The 22,494-nt window shown below is 39.7% G+C and overlaps 1 protein-coding gene across 1 annotated transcript in view; it reads left to right on the plus strand.

Annotated features, from left to right (window-relative positions):
- Positions 1-477: 477 nt before the first annotated feature.
- SMG1 (SMG1 nonsense mediated mRNA decay associated PI3K related kinase) overlaps positions 478-22,494 on the plus strand; it is a 59,274-nt gene continuing 37,257 nt past the window's right edge. Inside the window, exons 1-10 of the mRNA XM_021539807.4 lie at positions 478-819; positions 9,491-9,654; positions 12,523-12,678; positions 15,221-15,357; positions 17,584-17,642; positions 18,316-18,529; positions 19,270-19,395; positions 19,489-19,561; positions 20,229-20,326; positions 21,767-21,940. Of these exons, the coding sequence (XP_021395482.3) occupies positions 731-819; positions 9,491-9,654; positions 12,523-12,678; positions 15,221-15,357; positions 17,584-17,642; positions 18,316-18,529; positions 19,270-19,395; positions 19,489-19,561; positions 20,229-20,326; positions 21,767-21,940 (1,290 nt within the window). The 5' untranslated portion in view covers positions 478-730. The remainder of the gene's footprint in view (positions 820-9,490; positions 9,655-12,522; positions 12,679-15,220; positions 15,358-17,583; positions 17,643-18,315; positions 18,530-19,269; positions 19,396-19,488; positions 19,562-20,228; positions 20,327-21,766; positions 21,941-22,494) is intronic.

Here is a 22,494-nt window from a genome sequence, read left to right on the forward strand (position 1 = left end):
TCGTTTTAAACTGCGCGCAGGGAAGGTTTAGGTTGCGTATTAGGAAGAAGTTCACAAGAAGGATTAGACACTGAAATGAGCTGCACAGGGAGGTGGTAGAGTCACCGTCCCCGGAGGTGTTTAAGATTGGACGTGGCTCTCGGTGTCATGGTACAGTTGACGCGGTGATGTTCGCAGAGAAGTTGAACTCGATGATCTCAGAGGTCTTTTCCAACCCCCAGAGATTCCGCGATCCCTTCACGCTGCCGGCGTTGGGACGCCCCGGCCGCCCTCCAGCACGGGCTGCCCCGGCAGGTGAGCGGCTGCCACCGCCGCCCCGCAGGGCCGGGGCTGACACCCCTCTCACGGCCCGGGGCGGTGCCGCACCGGCCGGCCGCTCCCGGGGGAGGCGCGGGCGGCGAGCAGCGGCACCCCCCGGGCGGGGATCCCGTCCCGCGGCTGCCGGAGGCGGAGCCGCCGCCCCCGCGCCCCGTGCCCGCCCTCCCGGCGTGCCCCGCGGAGGGGCGGGCGGCTCATGTCCGCCATCCCGGCGTGCTGCGCGCCCGGGCAGCAGCCGGAGCAGCCGCGGCGGCCGCGTCCCCTCCCTGCGCTGTGAGACAGCAGCACCGCCTGCGGAGCGCGAGTGAGGAGCCGCCGCCCGCGCCTCTCCCCCCGCGTCCTCCTGCTCCTGCTGCTCCTCCGCCCTGTCCCGCGCCGCTGCCCGGCCGGCCATGCCGTCTCGGGCAAGGTAATGAGCCGCAGAGCCCCGGGGTCTCGGCTGAGCGGCACCGGCAGCAGGCAGCACTACCACCCGCGGGGCTGGAATGACTGGCAACCCAGGTGGGCAGGGCTGGGGCCGGGGCGCGGGGTCGGGGCTGTGCGAGCGGGGCGGGCGGCTCGGCCGGGCCCCGCCGCCGGGCCTGGGGCAGCGGGGCGGCGGCGGAGCCACTTCCTGGCGGCCGGGCCTAGCGCGGGAGGGCGGCGGGCCCAGGCGGCGGGACGGGGCCGCGGGAGGGCGGGACGGGCCCGGCTCTGTCAGCGCTCGGCGGGGCGGGAGCGCGCCGTGCTGCCCCCGGAGCCCCGCTCCCCCGGAGCGCCGCTCCCCGGCCTGTAGCGAGTGCGGCCGGTGGCCGTGTGTGGCCGCGGGCAGCGCGTCCCTCCCTGGCGGCCGCGGGGCGGGCGGGGGGCTGCGGGGGCGGGGGAGCGGGACTGGGCTCGGGTCCCGCATTTTCAGACTGTTTTTCAGCTGGAACACAGCTAGGGAAGAGCTGAGGCTGCAGGAGTACTCGTAGATTTGGAGGGGTAACATCGTACTACATAGGTTTATTTGAGTTTGGTTATAAGCTCTCACCCAGCCTGCTTAAAATGTGTTGTAAGGCTTTAAGTGTATTTACATCTGGCACAGTTTAGTAAAACTCAAAGTCTATTCACTTCTTTAGTTAGATCTAGAGTGTATTTCGGGTCTTAAGTTATTTCTGATGTATATCATGCCAGTATATTTGCTCGAGCCTTGCTGTTTTCAGGGTCAAAATTGTCATGTAGAAATCCTATATAAATTTGGTGTTTCTTAAGTTTTTTGAAAAATATGTGGATTTGAGGCTTTTAAAAGTGTTTTTGAAAGTTTAACACAACATGGGACCCTACTTACAAACTCTCCAGTAGAGAACAGAGTGGCACATGCTTGGGAATATATTGACAGGTGATGGTCCCAGTCTCATGTGGTTTTGACTAGAAAAACTGGGTGAATGTGAAGGTCACTTCAGCATTTACTGTGAAAGAAGCTTTCCTTTTGCTTGAACAGCTAACAGTGCAGCCACTAGGGCCAGTGCTAGAGGCTGTTCAATTCTTAATGGTGTATGGGGCATGGTTATTTAAATTCTAATTTCTTATGTGATTGAAATACTTGGTCACTTAACTTACTACATTTTTCCTCACTTAAGAACTTATGAACCCCATTGGTGACATTTTCTTAGAGCATCTAGATTTTTTGGGGGATAAAATTAAAAAGACTGATCTCTTACTCCTTACCTTCTTTGCTTCAGTTTTCTGGGCTGAAGTCTGTAATTCTGAGCCCTAATCATGACCTTTCCACCTGGAAGAAATTGGATGTGTCTTTGCAGTGGATGACTTCTGTAAATGCATTTTGGTTGGATATATGAATTTGTCATGAGTTCTATCTTTTTATCTAAAAATTATATCTTATGAGGGTTAGGAAGCTGGTTTTATCCAGTGTAGTATTGCTTACAGTGGGTTCAGTGAAGTTAAGGGTGAAAGTAAGAGTGTAGCTTTGACTGGTGATAAGGCTGGTTTAAGAAATTACCTCCATGTGTGGTTCTGCTGTGTTCCCTGTAGTCTGGTGCCTCCTTAGCTCTCAAGTACAGCTCTGTGACCTGGCTGCTAAAATAATTGTCCACAAAGCCACAGCAGAACCAAAGCTCTGAGAACACCAGAGAAATGTGGCAGCCTAAGGGAGCCTCAGCATGGGTAGGGCCTTGTTCTGTTTCCATCACACTGTGTGATCAAGAGCTTCTGCTAAGAAATAGCCAACACCTCTACACTGGACCTGACACTTCTCAGAATTTAACTTATCATTTCCTCTAAATATTACTTTTTTTTTGTATTACAGTAGGGGATACCAGAAATCAGGAACATTCACACAATCCCAAACATAGCACATTTTCATCTACATGCAGTACTCCATTTTTTTACATCTCAGAAATATTGGTGATGAGAAACCTGAGTCTACAGTGTGAATTTAAGGACAGTGCAGAGATTAAATCAATCTGTCAATTTGGTGTTAACTAGTTTTTAAAAGTGATTCACATGCATGCTTGAAAGGAGATCTGTTATATAAAACTGACAGTCTATGCTTCTTTCATAATTTGAAATATGATCTTGGAGAAACCCCACAACACAAATATATCCACATATTCTTTCCTTCCCCTTTCTGCTGGCTGTTGGTTTCATTTACTTCAGGTGATACTGCTGGTAAATGCTTTCTTGCAGGGTGTGGAATAGGTGAAGGAAGTGGCCCAAGTAATGAAAGCTGTAATAATTGTCGTTGTTTCAAGTTCCTAAGGGCAAAAAAAGGAACTGCTGTTACATGGGTGTATAATCAGATGGATTGTTTTCAAATGCACTTTTTTGTGTGTGTAAAAGTGACTAGGTTAATTTTCACTAGTAGGTCCTGATTTCCTCTCAATTTTTAGTGATGCTGATCAGCACTGGGGCTTGTGGTGAAAAGAGTGTGAAACTGAAAGTTGGAGTGCAGAGATTGTTTTCAAGGAAAAGCAATTTTTAATTAAAATTATATTTTGTGTGTGTGTGCGGATGCAGTCATACATCAGATGAACATGGACTAGTTTTCCAAGAGTGTGTGTAAGACAGAGCTGTGTTCTACAGAGGAAGAAGTTGTCCTGATGTATAGGGGTGTATTACTTTGTGCACTGCTGTGTACCAGACTCAATTAATAGCAACACAAAAACTTTGTAGATGGATGTGACAGAGAACAGTGAAGGGTTTTTTGAGAATGCTTGATAAGAGCTTGTTCTTCCTCCTAATCTTTGCAGCTGTCTAGACCTTTGCTTGCTTCTTTCTTTTCTTGTTGCTCAGCAGATCTCCTGTTACAACTCTTGGGGCAAAAAATAAAATAATTTCAGTGTGCAGGCCTTGTGTGTGAAAAGAGTTGATTTGTTAGAGTGCTGAGGGCTAATTTTGTACTGAAACAAGCAGTACTGGTCTTTGGGAGGAAATGCAGGAGTGTGAGTGCAGAGTAGCAGGTTAGCAAGTGCAGAGTGCACCATGGCATTCTTCGATGAAAGTGTGAAAAGGGACATGAGATTTTAATTAACAGGACCTCTCTCTCCCCCCTATCATAAATGTAGGTTAGCAGAATGTGAAAAAGTGTGAAACAACATTTTTCACATCTGGGCAAATTTCCAGAAGTGTCCTATTAGGTTTTAGTACTGAAATCATGAAAATGGCATGTGTCCTTCTCCTACAACATAAGTCAGTGTTATGAGTTACTAATTTCTGTTAGCATGGTGCTTGCCAAACTAAGTTACTGCCTGGTCCTCATGGGTTTAGAGTTGATGAGACAAGACAGTAAAATATGGTCTCCTTCCAGGTAGTTTGTGGCCTAGGCAGGCGAGCATATTGGCTGGAAGTTTGTAACTGAGCACAAGTACCTTGTCTTTAATTCAGACAGGTTGGGAGATACTGGCAGAGAGCAAAGAAACCCATTAGACCAAATGGCCCAGGAAAGTGCTGTTCAGAGCAGTGCTTTTCACATGGCTGTGAAGGGCAGAGGCATGTCTTTCACAAAAAGCAAGCACTCACTGTGGAAATTGTCTGATCATAATGCTGCATCCAGACAGTGAATGACAAGCAGGGATAGTAGCAGGTGCTGTGTAGAAGGAAAGTTGAAACAGAGACTGTTTCTTCTGTGCTTGCATGTACAGCAAAGTGCCTGTAAAATGTTTGTTAGAAATAGTCTGAAACTGTAATTTGCTGAGGTGAGAGACCTACAAGTTGGCAGCATAGAGGTGTTTGAGGATGTTGCTGTGATTACCTAAGAATGGGTGTAGAGCCGTGTAGGGTGAAAGTGGATGTGACTGTAGTACCTTCAGGGGTAGCTGAGAGAGAGGAGAGCAAAGACTGAGATAGGGAGGGAGAGAGAAAAGTAGTCAGTGATGTTGAAGGCAGCTTAAAGAATGAGATGCAGGATCAGTAGTAAGGTGCCATTGTGAAAACATCAATGGAAACCTTGGGAAGAGTTTCAGTGGTCTGCATGTGGGAGATGCTGAACAGGTATGGGTTCAGTTCTGGAGTTGAAGCCATAATTCTTGATCTCCTTTCACATTTGTGTTAAATATGCTGATAACTCTTTGATCTCACACCTTCCTAAGCTTTTTTTTTTTTTTGGTAAAATGGAGGAGCTGAAATTTGTAATGTAAAAACCTTTTTTTTTTTTAATGTGAAGACAGAGGAGAATGAGTTGTGAGAAAAATTAAAGAATATGAAAGTGTGTCAGTGGAAAGCAGAAGAAACTGGGATTGTAGATTGTTTTCCATACAAGAACAGCCATACTAAATCAGACTAAGGGTTTAGCTAGTTCAACATGCTGTACCCCAAAATGTCTGTTGGAACACACCTATGGAAAAAGAAGAGGATGTGTATGTGTGATACCTTTCCCTGACATTCCCTTCTAATAATGCCCATCATGGAATAGAACGACATTGGTGAGCTACTGTCTAAGAAGGGAGTGACACAGAATCAAGAGGTGCTTTAAGATGCTACTGTTATGGCATGTAGATGTCCAGCAATGGAGATGGCAGAATTGCAGGAGGAAGGTAGTTAAGTTATTACATGAATAGAAAACACAGCCACTTGTATTTTCTTAATGCAGAAGAAGCAAAAGTAGACTTTAGGGTGGGCTTAGCCAGGCTCTGGCTTGGCAGGGTGGACCAAGTGGTGAGAAGATCATGGCAAAAGGAAGCTCTGCATGCCAGTGGCAGAACAGGCAGAAACTTGATGGGAAGCTGTTAATTTGGATGAATCCAGTGACTCTTTTAAGTTTTAAATATTTTACTGATAAAGAATTTCAGTAATGAAGAATTTATCTACATTACTTCAAATAAGCTTGGCAAACAGAGGAAATAAGCAAGTAAAATCAACTGACTTGAACAATAATAGAGCTCAGACAGTAGAGTTGTCTTGGAGTAAATCTTTAATGTAGGTTTTGTACTTGGAAATAAAATTCAGTAGAATAATTAAGTGATTTTTGTCTCAAAATAATGTCCCTATGGCAGTGTTGTTCTAAAAAGGCTACATATAATGAAGAATATACACCAGATTGTACCAAATTTCTTGGACAAAAATTCTTAAGGCTTCCATGTAACAAAAATGACAATATAGTTTTGATCTATTTTTCTTTTTTTCTAGATAAAGATTTTTTTTAAACTAGTTGCTCTTAGCCATGCTCTCTGAAGTCAGCCATATTGGCAAGTCGAATCATATTCACACTTTTGATGAAATGAGATAATAGACTTATTTTTGAAAAGTCTGTTTCCTTTTGTATGCCAATGGAAAAAAAAAATAAGCAGGCTTTTTGTAGAGGGAGGACACACTAGTGGCTATTTCTGCTTATTTGGGTGGATGAACTATTTTCTTTTCCTGATGGACCAAGGCAGGTTTAAAATCACCCTGCAGAAAACAGAATGCAGTATTTTCTGTTTAAATGATATTGCTAAAACAGCATCTGCAGCCACTTGGTGGTGATGGGTGATCTTCCACCAGAGCCAGACATGGATGAAAACTCTCATGTGAGCTCTTGAAGTACTTTGCTTAGCCTCCATCAGTGAGATTTTCAGGTATAAGTAATACAGTGTAGTCTCTCATAAAGTGCCAAATAAACTTTGGAAGCTACAGTATAAGATAACCATAGTCATGTTCATCCTTACAGTTTCCCATTTTGTCTAATATAGCATTAATATTTTTGCCTTATCTGTTGCTAACACTGTACATTGAGACTTTATTAATATATGATGTTTGTTAGGTGTGTGGCAATGTCTATGTAACTTAAATTTGTTGTTACATAGGATAATGCTGCGCATTAGGTTTGTCATGTAACCGGCCATCTGCTTGGTGCAATGCAATTTAAGTGGAAATACCACCATGTGAGCAGGAACAGAAATGCCTTCCTGAAAGGCAAACGTGAGCTGAGGTGACCAGCGGCACAGTTCTGCCCATTTCCTGGTGGAATGGCTGGATGGAGGCAGAAAAAATTATTTGTAAGACTTTAGCAAGGACCTGAGCACAGAGTGCCTGCCTTTGAGTTGTGAGGGGCTGTCTTTCAAAATAAAAACCACATTCCTGACATGGAAAAGGTACCTTTCACAAATGGATTTGGAAATTGAGGGTGTCTGCCTGTGCACACAGTGAGTGTGCACAGCAGTGCCCTGTGTCACCCAAGTGTCTAGATTCCTGGGGCAGGTGGCAGGTGCTGGGTCACAGCCCCAGGTCTTGATGAGCCCATGCCACAAGTTCCCAGAGTGGTTTGGAAATCCTCTTTTCAAGCAATATGGGCCATAGCAGTCAGTTGTGTCACGGAATACCAGAATCTTTCTAGGATGATTTTTGTCTCTGCCTCATAAAGATAGCCAGGAGTTTCTATCCTGTCTAAGCTACACATTTAATTGTAGTGGGAACAATGTTGTCAGAAGGCATTATTGTCACTTAAATTGATACATAGGAGAACAATTACATATTTTTTACTAAAATTGGACTCACCTTTTAGTTGGTGATAAAGTGTGAGCAGGTTGCTTGCAGATAGCTGTTCCAGAAGCCAGGATGAAGTGAGTGTGTGGGTTTTCCTGGGGAAACAATAGGCTCATGTATTTTTCCACAATGGAAAATTTTACAAAGCATTCAAAGGCTGTCCTGTGGGAAGTGGGGTTAGCTGAGAACATTTGTAGTCCTTCAGTTGATAGATATTCACAGAACAGTGTTAAAAATTGTACATTTAATCAGCTTTTCTTCAGACGTAGGAATTTCAGCGTTAATGGCTGACAATTGGAGATGATTCAGTTTACAGCACATTGCCTTAAAAAAAGCGATGCCCTTTGGGAAGGTAAATGTAAAAAGTCATCAGTACTTAAATTTGCCAGCTGAAAATTTGTCAGCCTGTTTCATTGAAAGGCTAATGTAATTGTGAAGTGGGAGGTTTCAGGGCAGGGAGAAGATCTGGGGTCCCTGTGTATGTCTGGAAATTTGCTCATGATTTGGTTACACTCAAAGTTCATACCATGTGAAGTGCAGAACTTTCGTGTTCAACATAGCTTAGGTTAATGATGATGGAATAATTGTATAAAGATTTTTACAATCCTAGTTAACTGTCATGTATAAAGACTTTTACTAAGGCTTTGCCTCTAGAATAGCATAACCTGTTTTTTAAATAGCCCAAGCAAGTGCCCAACAAAGCAGTAGATGTGATGGCAGAGTGAATACTGAATGAGGAAAAGTGTCTTGCTGTGTATGTCTAAAATTGAACTTGCTTACAGTGCAAAAGGGAATAAAATCTGCCAAGCAAATCTTATATCAACTTACACTGTGAGAACAGGGAAAAAGGCACAATTTTCTTATTGTTCCAAAATGATAATATATAATGTGTTTTAACATGCTCAGGAGAATAAAATGTGTGTCTTTAATTCCAGTTGGTTTTGCAAGTGTCAGTGCTCATGGTATTCCTCTTCCAGTTGTACTGTGGCCAAGCAAGCCTTTAGTACTGCTTAAGTAACAACTTTGCCTGTGTTTTTCCCTTTTGGCATTGAGATGTATTTGTATTTAGCTCCTTTTTCCCTGAATTTGTCTACCAGTTCTAATCACAGTGTTTGCTTAAAAAGGAAAAATGAAAGACATTTTCTTAATTAAGATGTGGTGTTTATCCTTACACAAATTGTAGTTAATTTACAGGAGTGATCTGTCCTGCTTTTTTGTTAAATAATTGAATGAACTATCCAAAACTTTAAATAAAAATAGTAGATCTTTAGAGTAGGGAAAGCTTGCTGCTAATAATCTGAATAGTCTGATTCCAAATACACTTGAGTTGAATGAAATTCTGCTGATTCTCCCTTTGGATGAGTATTGCTTTATTTGTTTTAATGTCATCCCCCCATCATTGCTTGTAAGAGAGCATTTAAAGAGATTGGTTGAGTTTATGTTCTGAAGTCTCATGCATGCATGTTTATTATGAAAGTCCTGTATATTTAAAAATTAAACCACTTAGTGTGTCCAGGGAGAAGAGTTAATGTCATAACTTTAATCTTTTTCCTTAAAAGTTTAGTCTGGTTTATATCAGTTTTCTGATATGAGAGTGGTTTAAACATAATGCAGTTTTTTTTAAACTTGCTTTTTATCTGCAGACATTTATGCTTAAGGATCACAGCTCCTAATTTACCTTTCAGATTTTTCACAGTAAAGCCTTCTTCCTTGCTTTGCAGATTTTATTTTGTAGAAACTTAATATGTGATTTTTGTGCTGATCATCAGTTACATTCTTCCATCTAGTAAGAGGGTTTATGTTGCTGAGTAAGGCCCATGGTATATTATGTAAATGTTCATCTGTAGACTAGTGATGACTTTCACAAATGGTAGGCACTCTATCATCCAGCTGTGATACATACCTGGACCTAGTTGTGTTTTATTTGTCACCTCTGGGGAGTAATTTTTTCCTTGTATAGACATGCAACTGAAAAGAGACTTGAGCAGGTCATAAGAAAAGGCACTAGCACTCTAGAACGCATTTCCTTTGCATGTTGCTGTGATAATTAGTCAATTCCCATCCCAATGTGAATTTAAGGTCTCTTTTTAAGCAACAGGTTAGACAAACAACTTTTTTGACATAGGGAAATACATTTGGGATTGTCATTTAAATATGTTGCATTTATAAGTGAATGTGAATCCCACTCCTGTTATATCCCTACATTAAAAAAAATATATTTTTCTCTTTGTAGAACTGACAGTGCATCAGCTGACCAGGACAATTTAAAATATTCTTCATCCAGAGATCGGGGCAGTTCTGCCTCCTATGGATTACAACCCTCAAATTCAGCTGTGGTGTCTCGGCAAAGACACGATGATATCAGAGTCCACACTGACATACAGAATGAAGAAAAAGGTACACAGATTGCTGTTTCATGTATGATTGTGAGGGAACATTCAGGGAAAGGCAGTAAACTGAGATGGAGAAATTCTTATTTTGTTTTGTTTTTTTCTTTTTCCCCTCCCCCCAAAAAAGGCAGCAATTTGATTTGTCTCATTGCAACAGTATTGCTTTTTTGGGAAATTTGTCAAAGAAATACCAAGAAATTGTGCTTGTGAATACTGAGAAAAATGTGCAGTTGTGTTAGGAGAAAAATGCAAGAGAAGCCTTGATGCATTAATAGAATGTGTACTTTTTTCCTCAGAATAATGTTCTGGATGTGTCTGGTCTTCAGGCTGTAATTTCTTCCTCAGTAGTCTCTAGTACTCTTGGTATTGGATTAAATGGGCTGCTAGACTGATCTATTGCCTGTTGTAGCTTTACTGCACCAAACTGGAATCTTTGTTCAGTAAACAGATCTATATTCTTATCATTAATGGCAGTTTCTACTTTCATGTACCTCAGTCTGACTTCATGTAAATCATGTGATGTCTGATTCATACATTTTTACTGGTTTTGTTTTTTTTTTCATTTTTAGGATATAAATGCTATCTCTAGAAAATAGTTAAACAGTCAGAATTGTATCTTTTCTGTAATAATGAAAAATCTATATTCTGATTTTTTTTCTCTAATTGCCAAATACAGATATCAAATTGGAGGATTTATTACTTGCAGAGTCACTTTTTGACTATGTAAATCCTCAGGCAGGCCAGACTCAAGAAAAAATCTCACAGGAATTGTAGTGTGGAAATTTTTGTTCAGGAACCTAAAAAGTATTTGAACTCCCCCCACTTCTCTGACCTGTAACTGACTGTAAATAATTGCTGTATCTTAGGGGAAGTTACAACTGGATGCAAATTAATTTTTTTATAAGGTAGTGTTAGTAGGTGGCAGAAGCATGTTTATCTGCATAGTTTGAGAACTTTAAGATTTGTTTTACTTCAGTAGAGAAACTGCTTAGGAGGTGAGTGTATTTGTCTGCTAATGTGGAATGTTGTATTGTGTTTAACACAGACTGGCATAGGAGGTTGTTCTTGTAATTTGAAGGGTGCTGGTATTTAAAGAATGTACCGGCAGTGCAGTGAAATAGTAAGTTTTGGACAAATTCAGGAAGGTTTTTTGTGAAGTTGCTGGGAAAGTGCCATTGGAGAAGAAAAATGTACCTGGCTCTCCCTCCAGTGCTGTGTCTTGCAGGGCATGTCTCTGCTGGCTCAGCACTTCGTGCTGTTTTGTTCAGGCGTGACTTGAGAAAAGGTGATTAGGATATTCTAACTATAAAACCAAGTTCCAGGTGTAGCTAGTTCATTTTTATTATTGGAGAAATTTGTTAGCTTAAAGATGCAGAATAGTTTCTCTGTTTACTAAGATTTATCAACTCATCTGTTGGAGTCTGCCAGCATGGAATTTTCATTTGAGATTTTCTGTTCTGGCTTCCATACACCCCCTATCCACCTCCTCTCAGTTTCTGGAGTTAGCAATAAAAACCACTCACAAGTTGATAATTTTTTGGAAGATTTTCAGATTTGAAAACCTCCAAGGATATGACTCTTATGTTAAGGCTCAAATGCATTAATTGCTGTTAGAAGTTACATCCTTCATAGGACAGTGGGTTTGTTCTGACAAAATAACGTGAAGGTGTCATGCTTGCTAGTTTGTTTAAAAACTTAGTTGTTAAAGATGTTGTAAATCTAAATGATACAAAACTATCTTTACTGTAATTGTAGTTAACTAATTGCAAGTGAGACTTTGCACAGGGTTTTCTGTAATGGTAGGGTAGCTCTATGTGTATAGGAATGCAAAAATGCATACTGGTAGTTAATATCTGCTTTTTATCTAAAGCTTTGCCTTAAATAAGCATTCTTTACATCTGCTAAAGTTCAGGTTCACCTCAATGTTTGAACTCTACTTTTTTGTCAGTCCTTTAGTCTCAGTGGGCAGCTTCTTGGGGAGCCACCTGTCCTTTTCCCCAGACCTTCTTTTATATATTGAAGCAGGACTTGTGGAATTACCTTTTTTGAGAGAAATCTTGCATTTTTTTTGTCATGCTGGGTTTAATTTTATTAGTTGATCCTTCCCTGTCTTGGACAGAGGAGGCTCGTTAGAAATCTTCCTTGGAAGTGAGCTCTAATACATTGAGTGAAGGATTGGGCAGGCTCAGGGGACAGTTTCACTTCTCTACAGTATTGAGGGGAAAAACCTGCCCTGCAAAGTGGTGTGGCAGGCTGGAAGACTTCCAGTCTCAGCATTTGAGTTTGTTCATTCTTGTGGATATAGGAGTAAGATAAATTGACTTACTCAAAATTATGCTTAGTGAAAATGTATTAGTGAAAATGTTGACCTTTTTGTATTTAGGAGAGTTGTTCAGTCTGTGCAAACAGATAATATTTGTCTTTCCAAAAACTTTCTCTTTTTTTTTGGCCATTTTACTTAGCTTGTGTGGTGGATTCATAGCAAAAACAGAATGGAGATTTCATGTGCGTAAAGGAGCAAGTAAGTGAAAATAACTAGCCATGTGTACTAGCAGTTTGACCTTGTATCTTACAAAGCCTTTCAAGTTAAAGTAATAATAATAAAACATTAAATGCAACAAAATTGATGCTAAACTTTATGGCAGTAGTGTTTTTTTCCCATATTTAAAAAGAAAGACAGATGAGATTCTAAATCTGTGACCTGGAAACTTACAGGATATAACAAAACATTGGTGCACATAGAAATGAAAATGGAAGCTAAAGGAGGTGGTAGAAGATAGAGCTGCTAATTTGCATATGAATTGCATAAGTCGCAGCTCACCACTCTTGTAAATATCTGAAAGCTTGTTTTAATGTCACATTGCTTTGTCCACAGGTGGCTACAGTGTCAATGGAGGATCTGGGGAAAATACTTATGGTCGGAAGTCGTTGGGGCAAGAGCTGAGAGTTAACAATGTGACCAATCCTGATTTTACCAGTGTTCCGCATGGGAATCGTGCTTTAGCCACAAAAGACATGAGGAAATCACAGGGTAAGGATACTGCTGATTTTCAGGAAGAGGATATCTCTTTTGGCAACATTTCTTGTGTTCAGAATATGAGAAGACGTTCACTGTAGTTATGCACTCTGTATGGATTTTATTTTTTGTGATACATGATTAGATGGTGTTGATGGAAACTTGTTTTGCTCGTTTTTTTGTCTTGTTTTACTGTTCCTTCTGCTGAGGCTTCCTCTACAGGTTTGGCAGATTTCTCAACTACCTGGCTTAGGCTGTTAATCTTTCAGTTTCCTTTAGATGGCATTTGAACCCTTACTTAGGTTAGTCAGATTTGGGAGAGACATCTCTAAGAAGGAAAACTTGCTTTGGATTTGTTGCAGATTGATGCCTGAGTAAAGTTGGTAATTAATGAGCCCCAGTGTGGGAAGAGCAGCAATGGTTGGAAGCAGCTCAGCTGTTCCCTGTTCTCCCTGGGCTGCAGGACAAGCAGTGATCATGTCCTGTCACCATCCTGTCACCGTGTGTGTCCTGAGCCTGCCACTGCTTGTGCTCCCTCTTGCTGAGGAATAGAGGCCAGGGAGGAGCTGGAAGTATCCTAAGAATGTGGGCAAGGTCTTTGGAGATGCAGCAAGAACAAATTTGGAGTTTCAAGAGGGTGCAGGAATGCTGGGCTTGTGTTTTTGAGGAAGAAGGCTTCACTCTTGTCACTATTTGAGGTTTGAGTCATAATTCAAAAAAAAAAAAAGTTATTCCAAGCATTTTTGAATGAAAATAGAAGCTTTATGACTAAGCACTGTCACTTATTGAATCACTTAGTATAAGTAGTAGTTGAGCCACTGGTAAAAACTGCCTGCTTTGTGCCAGGCACATTATAAACATGAGGACAGGCTGTTTCTTCTCAATAATTAATATTTCAGAGGAGAAAAAAGAATGTTTAGTGTGCTTTGCAGGTGGAAGAGCTGAGATGTAAATAGTGACATGACTGTTTCAAAAATGTGATTTTGTGAATGGTTTAAACTCAGACTTTAGAATCCCATTCTAGTGTCTTGATCTAAAATTAGGTAGTCCTTTTAGTGTCTTTTAATGTCTATGTAGAAGAAATAGAAAATTCTTTGAATAAAAAAATCTTTCTGCCAGTACTAAATAATAGTTAATTCAGACTGCTTTCCTGGGCATGTGAGCATTTCTTTAATATTTAAAAGGTTAGGCTATATAATTTTGGATGACTGAGGTTGCTGCCTATTACTTGTATGTTTTCTCTCCTTGAAATGTCAATTTCAAGAGTTTTTCCTTTTGAACTTGGCTGTCTTTGATTGTTGTAGGTTTCAGCAAGTCATTTTGGTTTTTCATATCTTCTTTAAAATACAATGGGATTATGCTGCAACAAGATTTTGGGGTTTAAGTTCTTTGATGTTTTCTTGTTAATATATTCATTAAACAATTTTAAGAATAGTCTTCCGTGAGTTAGCATGTGGCTGAGACCTTGCTGAATTTTCACAAACTGGATGTCACAGGTATTTGCTAACTAGTGCTTTGGTTAGTGTCGCTTCAGTCGTGCTCTTGGTTAGTGTTTTTTGCTTGTTTTTTCCTTAAAGTTGTAATTGTGACATAAGAATTAGCTGACATTCTTGGGAGTAATGCCAATGTAGATTAGCTATTAAATGAAAAAAGACAAAGCTGCTTTAGTCACATCGGATGACTGATGTCTAGCAGAGTAGAGCAGAGAGCTCTCTGTAGCTGTCTTGGATTTTCTCATTAGTCATGTTGACTCAGGGTACCTCATCACATTCCATGAATCCTCTGATTTGAACCACCATGAAGCATCTAATTTTAAACTTGTTGAAAGAAATTTGGTTTCCTTTTTGCAAATGAGGGCAATTAATTATTTGTATGAATTAATAGGTAATTAGTCCCTGACCTTCTCTGGTATCATGTGCTGTTGGCCAAGTTTGGTGAAGTGTTTTCTTAGGAAGGTGTTCATTCTCCCCCATTGTGATCTGCTTAAGTGAACAGCCAGGTCCCTCTTCAAGCTGGGGGCTTTTGTTCCTCAGTAAATGAAGAGCAGATCCATTTTCCTTTTTGAAGCAGAACCCTTCTACCTGTCAGAGAGAAAATACTGTTTCTTTGTAGTTGCTTGAACTTAAATCTGGTTCTTTGCTTCAAGAAGCAGCTTGATTTTTCCACAAGGTTTTATCAAAACATTATTTGAATTATTTTTATTTATTCAACCAGAAGTCTGGTTTAATCTTACCCCACACTATTGTTTTAGTTCCATTTATGTAGAAGGAAACTAAGTTTAGGTTCTTGTGTAGAAGTAAGACAGCTCTGCTTAGTTTTGAATAAGTTCAACAGAGGTACTGGGCTGTCCACATGAAGAAATGAAATATTTTGGTAGCTAAATTAGATTTTACATTTAACTTTCTTTTTTTATAAAAGTTTAAAACCAATCAGGATTTATTTTTAATTGTTTCCTTAAATGGCTATTATGACTTACTGATTTCACTCATACATGTATTGGACAATACTGTGCTGTTGATAAATGCTGTAGGAAAAAACAAATAATTACTTTTTTTAGAGCGACCGTTGTCTTATTCTGACGAGTCTCGACTGTCAAATCTTCTTCGGAGGATTACTCGGGAAGACGACAGAGACCGAAGACTGGCTACTGTAAAGCAACTGAAAGAATTCATTCAGCAACCAGAAAACAAACTGGTCAGTCATTCTTCCTTTTCCACAGCATTGGGTATTTCTTATTTTATAAAACTGTCTTTTTCAAATCTGAGTATTGGGATATGTTTGCAAGATTATCTTGTATACAAAGAATTTAATTCCACAAGAAAGGAGAATGTATTCCTGGATTGCCTGTCATGTTTCTATAATTCAGATGTTTTATTAGAATATATTGCCTTAAACTAAACTGCTGAATGCCTGAACTATAGGAATTAACATGGTATGTGTGTGGCTTTCTTTGACTGCACTTAGGAATAGCCTCTGGACCCCTCAGAAAGGAAGCTAAGGGAAGGGGAAGTAAAGTGTTATTGTCTTGTTCAAGAATTGTTTCTGTATTTTAATTTAAAAATACACAGGTATTTAGTCTTGTGAACAGCTTGTCTTAGAGCTACTCAGCCTTGTAACTAAACATCTCTGTATGTGGGAAGAGAACTAAGTAAATCTTTTTCATTACATCTTTAAGAGTTTTTGTGGTTTGCTGAAGTCTCTAATGTCCTCAAGTGTTTTTTAAGGATATGGGGATGGGAAGGGAAGTATCCCACTGTGGGTATAAATTTTTAATAGTACATATTTTGAAATGAAATATTAAAGAGCATATTGTCTGTCACATCTCCCCCACTGTTTTGGAAAGCTTAAGAGTTCTCCAAGTACTGAAAAAGCAGGAAGTGATCGTTTAATATCCTGCCACTCATTTGCAAACAGTGCTCTGATACTTTTGCTGTGGGATCTGTGTCTGTCCTTATTTGTAAGAAATTGGTTCATTTTCTCATTGTACATTAATTAACTAGTGATAATTGTGTTCTTTTCCAAGGGACATGAGACTTGAATATGGGGAGTATTCTAGTCTGTGCACTTAGGTGTAAGCAGCCCCTGTGCGAGCCTAGTTGAACTTCAGCTTTCCTCTTGTTACTGCAAGGGTTTAGGAAGTAAATGCTTTCCCCAGTTATTCTGTGGCTATTCTTTTAGTTACTTCCATTATTCTCCATGAGGTTTTCCCCATTTAAAATTCTGTTTTGTAATTGTGTTTTATTTGGATTTATTGGTGTCTCAGAATGTAATGAAATTTCCATTTTAATGTCTAAGTCAGTGATGACAAACTTCGTTAGTGGTCAGAATATTAAAAGTCTGTCACTGAGAAGCTTTTGGTTAAGCTTCTCTGAGCTCACTAATGAGAATAAGATCAGATGTCAAGTGATATCAAGGCCAAAACTTCATAATGGACAGTGTTTAACCTAGCAGTAGTTCCTGCAGGTCTTGACACTTAGTGTAGTTTAACTGAGTTCTTGTCATCTTCAGGGTTGAAATATGAGTTCAAAGTAGAGTAGTAGAAGTGAGTAGTCACTTATCTGATAATGGAGTTGTGCTTTAGCTTCTCAGTTATAGAGATGTCTTTTCCTTTTTGGCCTCTCTTGTGGGTACCAGACGCGTTTTCAAAATGCCCTTATGAGCTCTGAGGGGTGAAGCATGTGAATCTGTCCCTCCATCCTCAAGAGCATGATGTTGCTCAAAATTTACAACAAACACTGGGTACCATCCACTGTGTTAGAGGAATGTCTTTCTGAAGAAAAGAGAATAAACCTTTTCATTAGCTTGTCAAGAAATCTTCCTGTTAATGTTATGCAGCTGCAGCTCGTGTGTGATTTTTCAATCAGATCACTAATGTAGCAGGGGTTTAGTGCATATTAGGAAAACAAGTCTTTCTGGTTATATTTACTGAGAAGCACTGGTTCATCAATAATACTTAATCTCCAAAATTGTATTCCATTTCACTAAAATGCAGCATTGCCTAAGTCAAAACCTTAATACTTCAGATTATATTATGGGTTCCATTAAATTTTCCAGTGACATAATTGATTTATTAGTATTAGGGATTTGGTCTTTAGTAGATGCTACTCATGAGCTGTGTGAGTCTCCCATGGTGATGTAATGTTGTCATCAAGAACTAAATTTGGAACAAATCTTGATAGCAGGCTGCCAATATTTTCATGGCTACTGTAAATAAATATCAAATATAATATCTAGGATATTATTGCAGTGTTGCTTAATATAGTTTATACTAGTCTGCAGTGGCCATGGAAAGCATAATGGCATTCTCTTGGCAAGGAGAGCTGGCAGTGTTGTGTTTAATGTGGGTGTAAACAGGACCTATCATGGAGGCAGTATTGGGCAATTACTGTGCTTATGTCTTTTATGTCTCTTATATTACAGGTCCTTGTTAAACAACTGGATAATATCCTGACTGCCATTCATGATGTGCTCAATGAAAGGTAAGCTGGAAAAATGCTCTCAAGGGGAAAAATAATGACAGCATTAGGTTTGAAATAGAGAGGGAAAAGTGAGAGAAATTAATTTGCTAGTTTTGCATGGGTGTCCCATTGCAGGAACAGAACAAAATTGGGGAGAATAAAGGCTCTTGGACATATCAACAATACTGTTGGACTGTCTAGAGTACCTCCCTTGGAGAGAATGTGAAGGCACAAGTGTGACTTTGTTGCTGTGGGTAGTGTGGAGTCTGTCTCAGCTGGTGGAGCTGTGGTGGTGTACCTTCCAAAATGAAATAAGTTTTTTTACAAGCTGACTCATTTACATCCAATCAAGAGTGTATATAGAGGATGCTGAGATCTGTGTTGTGGGCCTTTAGGTGCTTAGGTCAGTATTGTTTCCCAGAGTTAGCTGCATATTAAGAACTATTTCTATTGGATAGTGTGTTGGAAGTAGAACAGACATTTGCATACTTTTATTCAAGTTGATTTACTCCATAGAAATAATATTTCTTAGAATTTTATCTTAGCTTCACCACTGCTGCCAGTAAGTAAGAGAGAAGCAGCTTCATTTCTGCATATATTTTCTTGTGCTTTAGCAAATACTTGATTTTGTTCATGCTTCTGTTCTGCTGTCATGGCTGGAGATCCAAAGTTTTTTTTCTCTCCAAAAATATAGTAGCAAATTGCTTCAGGAATTGAGACAGGAAGGAGCTTGCTGTCTTGGCCTTCTTTGTGCTTCTCTGAGCTACGAGGCTGAGAAGATCTTTAAATGGATTTTTAGCAAATTCAGTTCATCCACAAAAGATGAAGTTAAACTTCTTTATTTGTGTGCAACCTACAAAGCACTAGAGACTGTAGGAGAAAAGAAAGCATTTTCATCTTTAATGCAGGTAAGACTACGAGTTAAAACATGATTATTAATGATTTTCTCAGTGCAATGCTTGAGTGAACTTTTTAAACTGGAATGAACAGTAAGTAATGTTATATTGCCATATTAAGGAAATAGCATTACAACTGGGAGGGAACTTTCTGACTGAATGGGATTCTTCAATTCTAGTTGCATTAGAAAAGAATGTCAAGTCTTTGTAGGATATGTATTTGGTGCAAGTTTCTAGTATTTATGGCAGATCCAAGAAGAATCTTTTTGAGACCAAAAAGATAAACTTAAGTGATTTGATTTGACCCTTTGATTGTTTTGTACCACCTTCTATTTACAATTTCTAACTGGAATTGTGGATAGATCTGAGAAGGAGTAGGATGTGTGCAGACAAGATGAGATCCCCTTTTAGAAGTTTTAGGGTTCCTTATTTTGGGTGTAGAACAGCTATGGCCAGTTGTGTGCTCCAATTTAATAATTACTTTACAGGGCCAAAAAGCTTTGACAGGAGAAATAGGAGTTAAACCAGATGTTCTGTGGCTAAAGAGCTAAAGAAAGGTGTTCCCTGGGTCTGCTGTATATCAAGCAAATGCCCCCTTGAAGTGTTTATTTTCATGCTGTGTATGTGATGCTTTTTACATTTTGTTCCTGCAGAAAGAATAGTTTTGTTGATTGAATCAAAGTAGATTGTCACAATGTGTTCTCTCTCATGTTTTAATGTGAAATATCTGCTGGCTTTGCTTTACTTTTCAGCTTGTAATGACCAGCCTGCAGTCCATCCTAGAAAATGTTGATACACCAGAGTTACTGTGCAAGTGTGTCAAGTGCATCCTTTTGGTGTCTCGATGCTACCCACACATTTTCAGCACCAATTTTAGGGTAAGCTTTCTATTTGCTTTGTATTTTCTTTCTACAATAGAATTGTTGGTGCTCAAATTGGGTAATGACTCTGTTTTCACATTTGCTTTCCAGGACACAGTGGACATACTGGTTGGGTGGCACATAGATCACACTCAGAAACCTTCTTTGACACAGCAGGTGTCTGGTAAGTTTGGCCAGAGGAGCTCATGGAGGGTCTCACAGCCTGCTCTGGCTTGCAGATGTTGGGGTTTTACTTACACCAGTTTGGTTCTTCTGACATGGAAGTTGACATAAAACCAAATTGAGTTTCTGGCTATATAGCAAGACACTTTGTTCCTAACTTTTTAGTAAATTTGTATTTTCCATTTTATGATAATTTTGGGGAAATGGGATGCTTTATTCAGGGTACAGTTAAACACCAATTGTTTTGTGCCATTTTATAACAATCTTTAATAAATTTATATTAAAGGATATGTTTTTTCCTATGTACTTTTAGAAAATCTTTGTCATAAAGATACCGTACTGACATTTGAAAAGTGGGGAGTATTTTTCCAATAGCTTTATTAGTTTTCTTATGAGTTATTCACAGCAAGTTTATTATACTTCTTGTGTTACTGGCCTAGATTCTATCTTTGGGGTTTAACTGCTGTGGGACAGAACTGAACCTTAAAATTATTTTTGCAAAAGGAGAGAAGAGGGAGATACAATTTATATTTATTTCAAAAACATCTGGTGTTAGTATTTTCATGTAGATTTCCTCTTAGCTCAGCAAATTTTCCCTCAGCAATATGTAACTAAAATTTAATGATTGTATGTCACCATGTATTAATTGGCTTGGTATTTTTGTACAGGATGGCTGCAGAGCTTGGAGCCCTTTTGGGTAGCTGATCTAACATTTTCTACCACACTCTTGGGTCAGTTTTTGGAAGATATGGAAGCTTATGCTGAGGTAAACAAGATTTTATGGTATACACTAGAGTTAACTGCTACGGTTTTTTTAATAAAGCCACAGCTGTGATTTTTATGGTTGTATTACTTCTGTAGAAAATAAAATTATGTGGCTTTCCTGGAGAAAAGAGGATCAAATTGCAGAGTATACTTCAGTCATGTACAATGACCAACTGCACAAATGCTCATGAACTGTTTAATTAGTGTCACAACCAGGCCTTCAGCTATTGTTAATTGAGAATATAGTGTTGTAATAAAACTATAAACAATTGACCAAACACGATGCCTTCATTTTTCAAGAGCTGATGTGAAAACAATTCATGGTTTTTCCTTGGTGGTTTCTTTAATTGTCCAATCTCAGAGTGTTTCAGAACTAGTAACTAGTGGGAGAGAGGAAATCTTAATGCTTTAAAAGACTAATGATAAATCTTTTTAAAATAAAGAAGCAGATTGTATTGTGCAGGAAATAATGCAGCAGGAACTGATGGAACACTAGATTGCATTCATTTAATGTCCTTAATTTTGACTTTGTAATCTTTGCTTAGTTAACAGGGCATAGCATTTATCTGATGCTGTCATTAAAGGAAGAGCTTTGGGGTTGGGGGTGGTGCTGTATTTTAAGGTGTATGTGCTCATATGAATACATACTTACAGATCAATTATACTACACTGTGTATGTTAATATGCAGGTCCTGTAGGTAAAATTGTGATTGGAGCATAATTTGTTTCCCTCAAAGCAGAATCAATAATTTGGTCAGTGTCCTTCTCTGTACACCAGGGCCTTTGCTGGGGCAGCTAGCTTTAGGATTCACAGGGCAGAGCAGTAAATCACTGCTTATCAAGCTGGCTGCTGCTCTGGTCAATGTGTGTATTCTTAGTCACAGAAGAGTTTTAAGATAACTTGTGATAACATGGAGGAGGCGTGTTTATCTCACAGTGGGGTGGAGCAAGACTGCAGCCCTACTAATGAGATCAGCACTTCTGGGAACTTTCCCAGGCGCTGGTGCTTGCTGGCATAGAGTAGTCGGTTAGTTTGTATGTGTGATGGGAATGGCCAGTCAAACGTCTCAACTCCAGTTTGGGGATGGGAATTTCTTGGAAGAATGGTAAAAGTATGCAGACAGCTGTTGTAACAGTGCAGCAATACAGATGATCATGTTCTGGAGACCAGGAACTTCATAAGCCTCAGGTTTAGTTTACAAGATATATCTGGGTACTTTATTTCAGTGGCTAAACTCATTGCTACTCTGTGACTTCTCATTGTCATTGTGTGCCTGTATTCCTCCTTTGTATGTCTGCGTAGCTAAGAGACATTGGATAAATACATTTGCAATTGGACTGTACAGTTTAATGTCTGAAAAGAGATGAAGTCTTTTCAGTCTCACATTTTGACATTTCACCCAAGTTCATGATGTTCTTATACACAAACCTTGTGCTGCAGGACCTCAGCCACGTGGCGTCTGGGGAGTCGGTGGATGAGGACATTCCTCCTCCCTCGGTGTCGCTGCCCAAGCTGGCTGCGCTTCTGCGGGTGTTCAGCACCGTGGTGAGGAGCATTGGGGAGCGCTTCAGCCCCATCAGAGGACCACCAATTACAGAAGCTTATGTAACCGATGTAAGAACTCCATCTGCTTTGACTTTCTTTGTTGCTGACCTGTTTTGTCACCATATAGCAATGCCATTGACTCAGTTGATTTAGGTTTTACAAACGTTACATGCATACGTATAGTCTCAGATTTGAGTAAATCTATTTTTTCCAAGAAATAATGATGCAATAATTTTATTAAAGTATAGATTGTGTTAGTGACGCATAGAAGTCATATCATAAACTAATGTTTTTAGACATTTTAACTTCATGTGGCTGGGTTTCCTTATCTTTGAAACCATGTTACTGTTTATTCAGATAACTATGCCACTGTAGAAACTTGAATTCTAGTTCTGAGTTTAATTTTATAAAATGTAATGATTTTTATTTGTTTTGAAATGGTATCTATTAAATCTGATAGCAAACTTTTCTACCTCTATAGTATAGGATAGTGTAAACTCAGAATAAATATTGTATAATATGCTAAGTAGATGTTATAGCTTTGTAGTGGGTAAGGAGATAAGATAAAAATACCTGCAGTCAGTCTTGTGGTTGCTGGATGACCTGCACTGCTGGAATTTATG

The sequence above is a fragment of the Lonchura striata genome, chromosome 14 (assembly GCF_050655825.1).
Source record: "Lonchura striata isolate lonStrDom1 chromosome 14, ASM5065582v1, whole genome shotgun sequence".
Taxonomy (NCBI): Eukaryota; Metazoa; Chordata; class Aves; order Passeriformes; family Estrildidae; genus Lonchura; species Lonchura striata.